Raw genomic sequence first — 11,130 nt, 5'->3', positions numbered from 1 at the left:
AAGTGATAGGTGGAATAGGTGGACACTGAAGCTAGTGTGACTGGGAAAGACAACTTTTTGAACTGAGACCTGAATGACTAGAAGGTACCAGCAGCATGAGGGTCAAAAGAAAGTGCATTCTAGGAGGAGAGAACAGCTAAAGCAAAGTCCCTGGGGCAGGTATGAGTTTGACTATGATCTTCAATAAGGCATTTTTAACAACTTGAAGTGAACAGAGGCCAGATTATGATAGGTAATGGAGGAGAAATGACGTATAAGGAAATAGAGAGCCTAAGGATAGACTACTTATTCGAGAAGTTGGTCATTAGAAAAAGGAAGAAAGTGGCATTATTACCGCTTGTGGGCAGGGCAGCCATTTCTAGCTGGGGCCTTTTCATTTCCATTCCCATTTCAGGGGTCTCCCATCAATGCCAGTTTTCTCACCCTGACAGTCACATCTTTGGAACATTCATATTAAGGACTGTAGCATATTCTAGGGTTTGGCAATAAGAATAATCAAATCCTCTCACTCCAGAGGTCCAGTGACAGCATCAAACTTGTTTGTACCGCAGATCTTGTCACCATTTTAGCAAACAGAGATATTTACTTTGGATCTTTTTTTGTTCTCTACTGTTCAGGGTCATCTTTGGTTTCTAAGGCTCAATGGATCTTATTTCACTGTTAGTTGGTTTTCTTCATTACCCTTTCTATCTGAGCCTACCCTCTCCAGGCCAGATTCCAGAGCAATGCTATTCAATAGAACTTTCTGTGACGATGGAATTTTCTGTATTTGCACTAAAACAGTAACTAGCCACATATGACTACTCAGCACTTGAAATGTGGATAATGCAGTTAAGAATTAATTTTCAGTTTTATACAATTTTAATTAATTTAATTTTAAATGGACACGTGGCTGTGCCCATAGTTTTACACAGCATAGTTCCTGAGAATTAAAATTAAGGAGGGTTCATCATTGCCAGAGCACTTTTCAAGTTTCTTGTGATTTTTGAAAATGCATCAATGTAAATAAATAATGCTTAGAACAGTAAAGGAATTTCTCCTTGATGAGGAAAAAAATGGAATATATTCAAAGTTAGCCAAGTTTGATAGGTAGGAATATTTTCAAGGTACTCATTTGGCTCAAACATGAAAATGTCACATTTCTAAGTCTGAGAAGTAATCCTTTCAAAATCATCATTTCCCTAAGCATGTTCTCAGGTATGCTGTTTCCATAAAGTTCTCTTTTATGCAAAGGTTCCTAATGGAACGTTTTACTCCAAAGGGGTTTGGGAAAGTGGACATACTTTTTCCCTCTCTCAAGAAATTCACAGTACATGTAACATAATAAAGACACTGAGAAATCCTGCAGCCAATAACTGCAAAACTTTAGCACAGGGTTTCTCAAACATTGACCATATGACCATCTGTGTGTGTGTGTATGTGCATATGTGCGTGTGTGCGTGCGCAGGTGTGTTACATTAGCATCCTGAGGAATCAGAAAACTTGGGGAGAAAGAGGGACCAGAGCAAAAAATGACGGCTCTACCACTTACCAGCTATGTGACCCCAAGAAAGTCATTTAACCTTTCTGACCTTCATTTCCTTCAGATTAGAGATAATACCTAAATATTGCAGGGCTGCATAAGGATTAAATATAATAATGTATATAAAGAACATATTACAGAACCTGGGATCAGGTAAAGATATTATTTTCATTATCTTTATGAAGTTAAGTGACTGCATGAATGAGACTTTCTGGGCCCAGAAAGAAACATGTTAAGGACTGGTAGAACTCACTTACTGCCTTGAAAATTATTTTTGCTGAGAATTGAACTGGAAACGTGGATGCGAGAGGGATCTTTTCTAACCCATCTTTGCTCATCATTTACTAAGAATGTACACCCAATACCAAATGTCCCCCTGAAATCCATTCTCAACACAGCAACCAGAGGAATCCTTTTTCAAAAAATATTTTATTGTAGTATCTCCACACACATACAGTCCATCCAAAGTATACAAGCAATGGCTCACAATATTAACACATAGCTGTGTATTCATCACCATGATCTTTTTTAGAATATTTGCATCACTCCAGAAAAAGAAACAAAAAGAATAAAGAAAAAGTCATATATCCCATACCTCTTACCCCTCCCTCTCATTGACCATTAGTATTTTAATCTACCCAATTTTTCCTCGTATTCCCCTCTCATTATTTATTTATGCCCTTATTTTTTTATTCATCTGTCCATACCCTGGATAATGGGAGCATCAGACACATTTTTTTTACAATCATACGGTCACATTGTAAAAGCTATATAGTTGTATAATCATCTTCAAGAATCAAGGCTACTGGAATACAATTCAACAGTTTCGGGTACCTCCTTCTAGCCACTCCAATATATCATAAACTAAAAAAGGGATGTCTATATAATGCGTAGGAATAACCTCCAGGATAACCTCTCGACTCTGAAATCTCTCAGCCAATAAAACTTTATTTTGTCTCATTTATCTCTTCCCTCTTTTGGTCAAGAAGTCTCTCTCAATCCCATGATGCTGGGTCCTGGCTCATCCCAGAAGTCCTGTCCCACATTGCAGGGAGATTTACTACCCTGGAAGTCATGTCCCACGTAGGGAGGGGGAAGACAGGGGGAGGATAGTGAGTTCACTTGCTGAGTTGGCTTAGAGAGAGAGGTGGAGACATTCTTTTAAAACAGAAGTTGGAGCATGTCATTCCTCTGTGGCTACCCATCTCACTCAATGGAAAAACTAGAGCCTCCACAGGGCCTCTAAGTTTTGTCGTTTGGCCCGCAGGTGTTTCTCTTATAACATTTCCTACTGTTGCTTACTCAACTCTGGCAAACAGACTTCCTTGCTGTTTCTTAGACATTCCAGGATCATACCTATCTCAGAACATGAGAACATTTGCACTTGTTGGTCCCTCCATATGGCTCACTCTATCCCAAGTATGTGCAAAGCTCCTTCCCTTATATCTTTGAGGTCTTTACTGAAATATTTCCTTTACACCCATGCCTAAACTTGCAATACATCACTACATGCTCCAGCACTCTCTACTTCTCTTGCTTGCTCAAATTTCCTTTACTACATTTCTGATATGCTATGTTTTAATGATTTTTGTTTATTTGTTTCTTGTCTGTTTCCACCCAATAGAACAAATACTTCATGAGAGTAGATAGTTTTACCTCTTTTGTTCTTGGCTATAACTCAGAACCTAGGACAGTGCCTGGCACATAGTAGATACTAAGTAAATGCTTATTGAGTGAATGAATGCAGAAAATGCCTATGTTCCGTTGCTACAGACTAAGAACATTTCCTCCTAGTCCAGCTTCAGATGGCCTGTTACAGAATGAAACACACTTTACAAGCTAGTCTCTGTGGTTTTTATTAGTGTTTTCTGGGATACATCAAACAATAAACGATATTTTGAAAAATATAATTCTTTTGCAAAACAGAAACAGTTTAAATTTGAAATAGTTTAAAGGACAAGATTTCTGATTGTTTAAAAAATAGTGGCAGTAGGGTTTGTTTCCCTCGAATTGCCAACACAGAAGCCAGATGGAAAGAGAAGCAAGAATTGTGCAGACAGCTACAGAAAGATTGATCCCAATTTAGCTAAATGTGAAGGCCTGTACACTTCAGTGGTTCGTAAGACACCATCTCAACAGGTTTTCAAAAATGCTATCCCCTATTCCAGAAACTGGATTCTGAGATTCAAAACTGAAGATAATTCAGCTCTGATAATGTGATTATTGTGCTGTTTTTTGCATTCATATAGTAAGCATCCATCCAATAGGTACTTGTCAAGTATCTATTATACCCTATACAATTAGACAAACTCCTCACATGTACGCTTCCATGCTATGCACATGGCAGGCACTCAAAAATGCTTGTTTTACCTATAGAATAATATAATAGTCTTTCCCTCTTACTATTTTACTTTTACTTTATTTTATTTTATGCGCTTGAGAAACAACACACTTGCAAAACTAAAATCTAACATGCATCACTAACCTTATCAAAAGATTCCTTAGTATTTTTCAAAAAGAAAAAATAAAATAAAAACCAAACCCAAAATACTAAAACTTACAACTGCTTTATATTTAAATAGCAATTTACATCATATACACATTCATAATCTTCATTGGTTATAACAGGCCAAAGGGACATTGCTGGCTACTTGTACCAGTTAAGTCTCTCACAGTTCCAAATAAGGCAACAGAATTCTCATCCAACATATATTGACTTGTGGAGCCAAACCGCCTGTTTTGGTTTAATTTCAGCACAGGTAGGAAGGCAAAGTAAAGAGTCTCACAGTAAAATGTTCATCTAACAGATGTCCTTGACGGTTTGGCCATTGTGCTGTTATTCCAGGAAGGAAATAATTCATGTCCCAATTACAGATATGACTTCCCAAGCAGAGTAGTCTTCCAGAAGATATTAATTCATTAACTCAACAAATATTTATTGAGTACCTGTCTATGCTTGAGGAAACAAGAGTAAAAAGACATGGTTCCTGCCCTCTAAGAGCTTACAGTCTAACAAGGTAAAAAAAAACTTTACAGGAAGAACTAGCATGCTCAAAAATACCCTGGGCTTGCCTGCTCAAGAGACATATCAAGAAGCTGTAGAATGTGTCTCTGAGAAGCAGGGTCTTACTCAAATTTTATCAGGTCAAATATCTAGGAGCCTCAGATGATCCGAGTCCTGTAAAATCGGAGTCTCAAATTCCTACAAAAGTTGCAAATAAGAGCCCAAGCCTTTTGCTTTAAGGAGGGTTCCAGGAGACTGTGTTTGGTGACCCCTGAGCATCCAGCACAGATGGACTTCTCGAGTCAGAAGACATGTGTCCCTGAAAGAAGATGGGGACTTCACTTGATGCTGGCTGATCCCTGGAGCTTTGCTCTTGCTTTCAACACTGTGTTGGGAAGTACTCTATTCACACCCAAGTTGGAATGGCTCAACTTTCTTGAGTTCTCCAAGTCACAAATGCTACAAACTCCAGCCAAGGCAATAGAGAGACACTCTGGGAATGTAATAGTCCAGCCTATTTAAGCAGATTCCCAGATGCCAAGAAGCAGTCCTTCCAGCAAATAACTGCATCTCCTAATTATCTGTGGCTCTGTTCCAGTCGGTACTCCCAGATTCACTTACTATTTAGCAGTGAGCTCCCCCATGGAGAGGCTGTAGAAAGAGCCAAGGCTAATTGGGGAAATGTATGGGTTTGGGGAAGAGGGAACTCGGAGAAGGATCTACCCACCTTAGGTGATGAACAGGGGCAAAGCCAGGGAAGGAAGCACAGAATGCAAACTGGGTGACACTCCCCTTAACTTCACACAAGACACACAATTATTCCCTGGGCACACCAATTTCAGCTCTCTGGATGGTTAATACATCCTGTATGAAGTATAGCCAAGTACTGTGAAGGCCCCATAGCTCTCTAACTTTGCTTTGAAAGCAGAGTGTCGTTTATGCAGGAATGTCTCAGTTGCATAGTAAAGAGCTTTGCTGTTCACTGTTATTTTTCTCAGCTCCCACAACAGCTGTTACTTGACAACACCAAGCAACACATGTGTGGAGGTGACCCTGCCAGGTAGACATGAAAACAGACAGACTTGGATGCACCCTCAGAAGGTCATTCATCTTACTAATCTGGTGCTCCAAGGTCACCCATCTACTTCTCATCATAATTAGGACAAGTTCTTGATTCTTCTTACTTCCACACTTCTGAATACATCACAAACACTTTGCAAACTTCAAATATGAATTGCACTCCCCACTGGGTAAGGCACTGCGGTGGCTGCTCCATTAATTGATGAAGACAAGACGTTCCCAATCCCTCTTGTTCATGCATTTCTTCATCCCCATAGGATTTACAGATACAGAACCAGGATGGAGGAGAAAGCCAAGGATGTGGGAGCCAAAAAGAAAGTCTCAAAAGAATTCTGGCTGTTCAAACCCATTTTCAAAATATCGATAGGCTCACCTTTCCAGATTGCATGGCCCAATGATAATGCTCCAGGTACTGTAGAGCCACCCCACTATTGAAGAAGAGGTCCCCAACTTCCTACTGACAAGACACCCTCAGCACAGTTTTCTGCTTTCCTTTTCTACCCTTCCTTTCATTTCTCTTTCTTTCTTAAAAAGAGTCCTCTGGAGGCAAATCTAAGCACCGTCCACTTTAGGATAAGTTCAGATGAGACAGGAAAGAGATGATCCAAAGAAGGAAAGACTATGAGAGTTTTCCCTATTACCCACAGAGAAAGAGAGAGAGATAAGGAGAGAGATGGACATTTCAGCACGTTCCTGTTTCTTCCTCCTGTAACATAATTTTGACTCTGCTCTGTAATTTCAGTGAAAATGTTTTCTACTCCAGTTCTTACCGCCTGACTTTATCTTATCTGACTTTTGACTTTCATTTTGGTTTCTGAAAAGGAGTCCCTCTGGGGACTTAAACTCAATTATCCGTGACTCAATTATCCTTAACAAGTAAAATCTTTAAATTAAATTTAAGGCTTTGGCTTCCTTCTAGGGACTAAAAGACCTCCCTATCTTTTTGCTCTGAGGATATATCACCATCTCTCATCTGGACTGGCTAACGCAGTGCTTCTCAATCAGGGGCAAGTTTGCCCCACCCCCACCCCCGCCACCCCTGGAACATTTGGCAATGTCTGGAGATTGTTTTAGCTGTCACAATTGGGGTGGCACTACTGGCATCTTGTGGGTAGAAGTCAGGGATGCTGCTCAACATCCTACAATGCACAGAGCAACCCAAAACCCCACCCCATCACAAAGAATCATCCTACCAGAAAATGTCATTTGTGCTGAGATTGAGAAACTCTGGGCTAAAAAGATGCAATAGAAACTCATCAGTAATTTTCATGCCATCACCTCCTTTTTCCCATTTATTTTTAAGTGATTGGGATAAAAACAACCAGGGCCGGATCCTCAAATAACTAGGAGTGAGCAGGGGTGGGTCCAATGGCCTTGGCATCAGATCCGTGGATCCGTGTATAAATCCTCCCACCAGTATCCTTCCATTAATTTAAGCCTCACAAGGCATGTGATCAGGCAGTGGTTACAGTCCACTCTGGATTTTGGAAGTCCCCATTCTTCACTCACCGGCTCTTAAAGGTCAGGTTAAACTCTCCAGCATCCTTAAGTCTCTTTTTATTTTTATTTTTTTTTGTCAATCTGACAGACGCCCTGGAGTTCAACCTAGAAACTCAATTGACAGCCCTGGAGTTCAACCCCGGTGCTCACCTGTCTTGACAAAGCCACGTGGATGTTTCTGTATGGAGGACACCACCTTATTCTAAATCACTTTGCTTATAAAAACATTTAATGCCCTCTGATTTGTTTTTCTTCCTCTTAGAAAGAAGCACGAGGTTACAGCGGAAAGAACTTCACAATAGAGGCAAAAACAAGTCACAATCACATACAGCATCATATTTCACAGAAAACTGTGTACGTTTTCTCCCCATATAGGATATACTTCAAAGTAACAAAATAATTTTATCAACTGTAGTGTTCCTTCTTCCCGTTAGAAGTAATTTTTCCCCCTCCATGGTACATAAATATCAGGAAAAAAAAAATAAGTAGTCTTTGAAATATTTACGTCCAGGAGTACTTCGTTTGTTATTATTGGGTGTGTTTTGGTTTGTGTTCACCATGTGGGCAGCTTCAGTTTTCATTTTCTCTCCATCCACGAGCATTCTTCCCAAATTTATATACCAGCCGCCGTCCATCCACACGCTCCAGGATTTCTCTTTTGTAGTAGTATCTGTAACAAAGGGAACTGCATAAGCATTTGGTCAGACGAAGGCTTCTGGGGAAATAACTTGTCGTGTGACCTCATCATTTTTAGGCTCTTGCAGACCCCTCACCTCATAGCCCGGCTCAGTTTTTCATAGGTCATGCTACTGTTGTTTTTCTTTTTTCCCCATAGCTGAGCCACAGCCTCTGATTTCAAGAACCTGAAGATGCCTTCAGACCGGTCTTCCCACTTTATCAACCCCGGGTTCTTGTCTGGGTTTAGAAGGATGTCGCGGATGAATTCCCATAAATGCGTCCCTCGTGGATCTGATTTTTTAAAAGTGAAAAAAACAAAAAAGGGTTATTAATTTGTTTTTGTTTCCGGCATGGGCAGGCCCTGGGAATTGAACCCGGGTCTCTGACGCGGCAGGTGAGAACTCTGCCACTGAGCTACTGTTGCACCACCCTTTTATTATTATTTTTTTTTTAACAGGGGTATTAAAAACCTACTTCATGGCAAAGAAATGGGTAGAGGAAGCATCAAGTTAAAACATCTTCCATCGAGTAGGGAATGCTCACCTTCCCCCACTCACCTTAGAAGCTGGATCACAGACTTGCCAAAAAATGGAAATGGGAGAGAGATTTGAGAATAAACAAGCCCAATTTTTTATTTTACAAATGAGACAACTGAGACCCCAGAGAGTTTGAGTGACATGACCAAAGTCAGACAGCTAGCAAGTGACAAAGTCACAACTAAGGAATGAGGTCTCTTAAGCCAGGGGGGAGGGGTTTCTTCTAATTATTATCAACAAATTGCTTTGGATTGATTTCAACTTGTTACTTCCCTGCAGAGCACCCACTTTTATTAGTATCTCAACCAATGAAGTCTCTCCAACCCAGCAACTGTGCTTCAGCCAAATGTGCATCGATAGGGCGCTAGACTTTTAACTTCTAGAGTATGTTGGGAAGTAGGGTGGACGTGTGAGATTTGAGGGGGTGGGGGACCAATTTAAAAATGAATCAGCTACTGTAATGAGATTAACAACCAAATTCAATTTTACTCCCACTGGACATAGGATGCCCCATTTGGGTGGGCTGTATTAACTCAGTTCTATGGGGTGATGTGGAGTAATGGATGATAAAGATGCCTGATCCCCTATAATTTCTAGATTATGCCATCTTGGTTTCTGTCTATATACCCTCAACTCCGAGTTTCTGATATTTCACACACTTTTCCAAGTTTCTATTATTGGGGAAATCCAACTTGCAAAAAGCAGTGTTGGTGGGTGCACGGGTGGTTCAGTGGTAGAATGCTCACCTTCCATGCGGGAGACCCGGGTTCGATTCCCGGACCAGGCACCCCACCTCCACCCCCCCAAAAAAGCAGCATTGCATCTTGAAAAGGAAGTCAGTTCTCAGAACGACAACTCCACAAAAACAGGAATTCAACACTTAAAAGCAAGAAGCACACCTCTCAGCTGTTCCTTCCCATCTTTCTCCTCTCGCCACCTTTTTTTCTAGGAGAGAGAAAAATGTCTAATCCTCTTCCTAAATAAGTTCTTCGTCACTGGATATCTCAATTTTGAAATGCTTGTGACGGAATGAAGAGGAAATATCCAGTAGGACTCCACTTTGGGAAACAACTGGAGAGGGAGGTGACTTAGAGAATGATGCTTTCTATTTTCTCACACTACTCCATCTGAGATGAAGAAATCGAGGGAGCTGGCAGAGGCAATGTTTGTCTAAAAGGAAATAGCCTCTTGTTATCCTCAACTGTAAGAGTCAGAGCCATCCGAAAGCCAGTCAACTTACTGTGCTTTTTGGTGTGAGACTTTGCAGGGTGATCTTGCTCTTTTTTCATATCAGGTGACTCTGCTAAGGAGAAAAATGAGAGCCACTTAGTTTGCCTATTTCCTACAGTTATCATTTTCATTCATACATCTATTCATTTAACCAACATTTATTTACCAAGTATTTACTACACAGCTGGCACTGTTCTAGGCCCTGAGAATGTGCTAGTGAACAAAGCAAAACAGAAATGGAAAAAAAAAAAACATTAATGCAGGGTAAGAAATGAGGATAGAAGCTGGAGATGGGTAATTTGCAATTTAATATAAGATGGTCACAGTAGAGCTCTCTGCTAAGGGGACTCTAAGGATACAAGGAAGAGAATCATGCTGGGAGCTTGTGGAAGAGCCTTCCATGAACGAGACCAGTAAATGCAAAGGCCCAGAGGTCAGCGTGTACTTGCTACGTTCACAGAACAACTGACGTGGCTGTGAGCAAAGGGAAGGAAGGTGGAGAGGAACTGAGGTTCAGCTCATTAGGACCAGTGGGGAGCTTGGTAAAGAGGTTATCTTCTCTTTTGAGAGAGTTTGGAAGCCTTTGAAGGATTTAGGTCACTGGAAGCCTTTTTTTTTTTCCTAATATAAAAATGTAAACATTTATAACAAAGAAAGATGACTTTTAAGTCAGAGGAGTGCTTCTTTGGCATGCAAAGTTACATTTTAATCAGGCTGACAAAGGGACCATTGAGTGGCCTGAGCTCAATACAGAGGGCTACAGTGGACTATGGAAACACAGATTAGGTTAACAAATGACTCATGGTAACTCTTGTGACTGCCACCAAAGAGGAGATGATAGAGGTAGATCTATGGAATAAAACTTGTTATAGAGAAAATGAAACCATCTAGCAGGGCGTGCGTATGTGTCTCAGAGAGCACTTTGGGAATTGAGAGGTCCACGGCAGATCTTATAAGAAAATGAATTTAGCATAAATCCAACAATCAAAAACCAGCCAATTTTAATACAGAAAAATCCCCAAGCACAGGCTGATCCCAATAAGAAACTGGGCCAGTAAGACGCAAGTGTCTTCCATGCTCATTAAACCAGGGCTTCATAACCCAGAGTCCACTAGCCTACGTGTGACCTTCAGGGGCAACTGGACCATTTGAAACTGTGAGCAAAGGGAGAAAAGTATTCATTAGACACTTAAGAGCAGTCCAGTATTCAAGTTTATGAACCACTGACCATTAGCTCCTAATATGTACCAGGTACTCTGCTAAGCACTTTACATGAATTACCTTATTTAATCCCTACAATAACCCCATCTGATAGATACTATTATGATCCATAGTTTAGAGCTGTGGAAAGGGAGAAACAGAGAGGTCAGATAACTTGCCTAAGGCCACACAGCCTGAAAGTAGAACCAGGAAGTGAACCGAAAACAATTTAAATCCAGAAACTTTACTCATAACCATTATTCTAAAATACTTCCAAAAATGGTGGACTGCCCAGTACATAAGAGACTTCACAAACATCCTCCCTGCCTAAAGTCAAGAATCTGTGCCCTCTTGAGCCTCCAGGCTCAGTTCTGTAACCT

General features: G+C 40.6%; 1 protein-coding gene across 5 annotated transcripts in view; it reads right to left on the bottom strand.

The window, feature by feature from the left end:
• Positions 1-3,362: 3,362 nt before the first annotated feature.
• The window catches only part of EHF (ETS homologous factor), a 40,691-nt gene continuing 32,923 nt past the window's right edge, over positions 3,363-11,130 (bottom strand). For 4 of the 5 annotated variants that reach the window (XM_077114386.1, XM_077114385.1, XM_077114383.1 and 1 more), the window contains 3 exons: positions 9,561-9,623; positions 7,880-8,075; positions 3,363-7,776 (listed from right to left, as the gene is read on the bottom strand). In XM_077114386.1, the coding sequence (XP_076970501.1) occupies positions 7,677-7,776; positions 7,880-8,075; positions 9,561-9,623 (359 nt within the window). In that variant the 3' untranslated portion in view covers positions 3,363-7,676. The remainder of the gene's footprint in view (positions 7,777-7,879; positions 8,076-9,560; positions 9,624-11,130) is intronic. The other variant, XM_077114384.1, reaches the window with a different exon arrangement.

Source organism: Tamandua tetradactyla, chromosome 8 (genome assembly GCF_023851605.1).
Source record: "Tamandua tetradactyla isolate mTamTet1 chromosome 8, mTamTet1.pri, whole genome shotgun sequence".
NCBI lineage: Eukaryota > Metazoa > Chordata > Mammalia > Pilosa > Myrmecophagidae > Tamandua > Tamandua tetradactyla.
The sequence above is the reverse complement of the archived record's forward strand: the minus strand, read 5'-3'. Positions and strand labels throughout refer to the sequence as shown.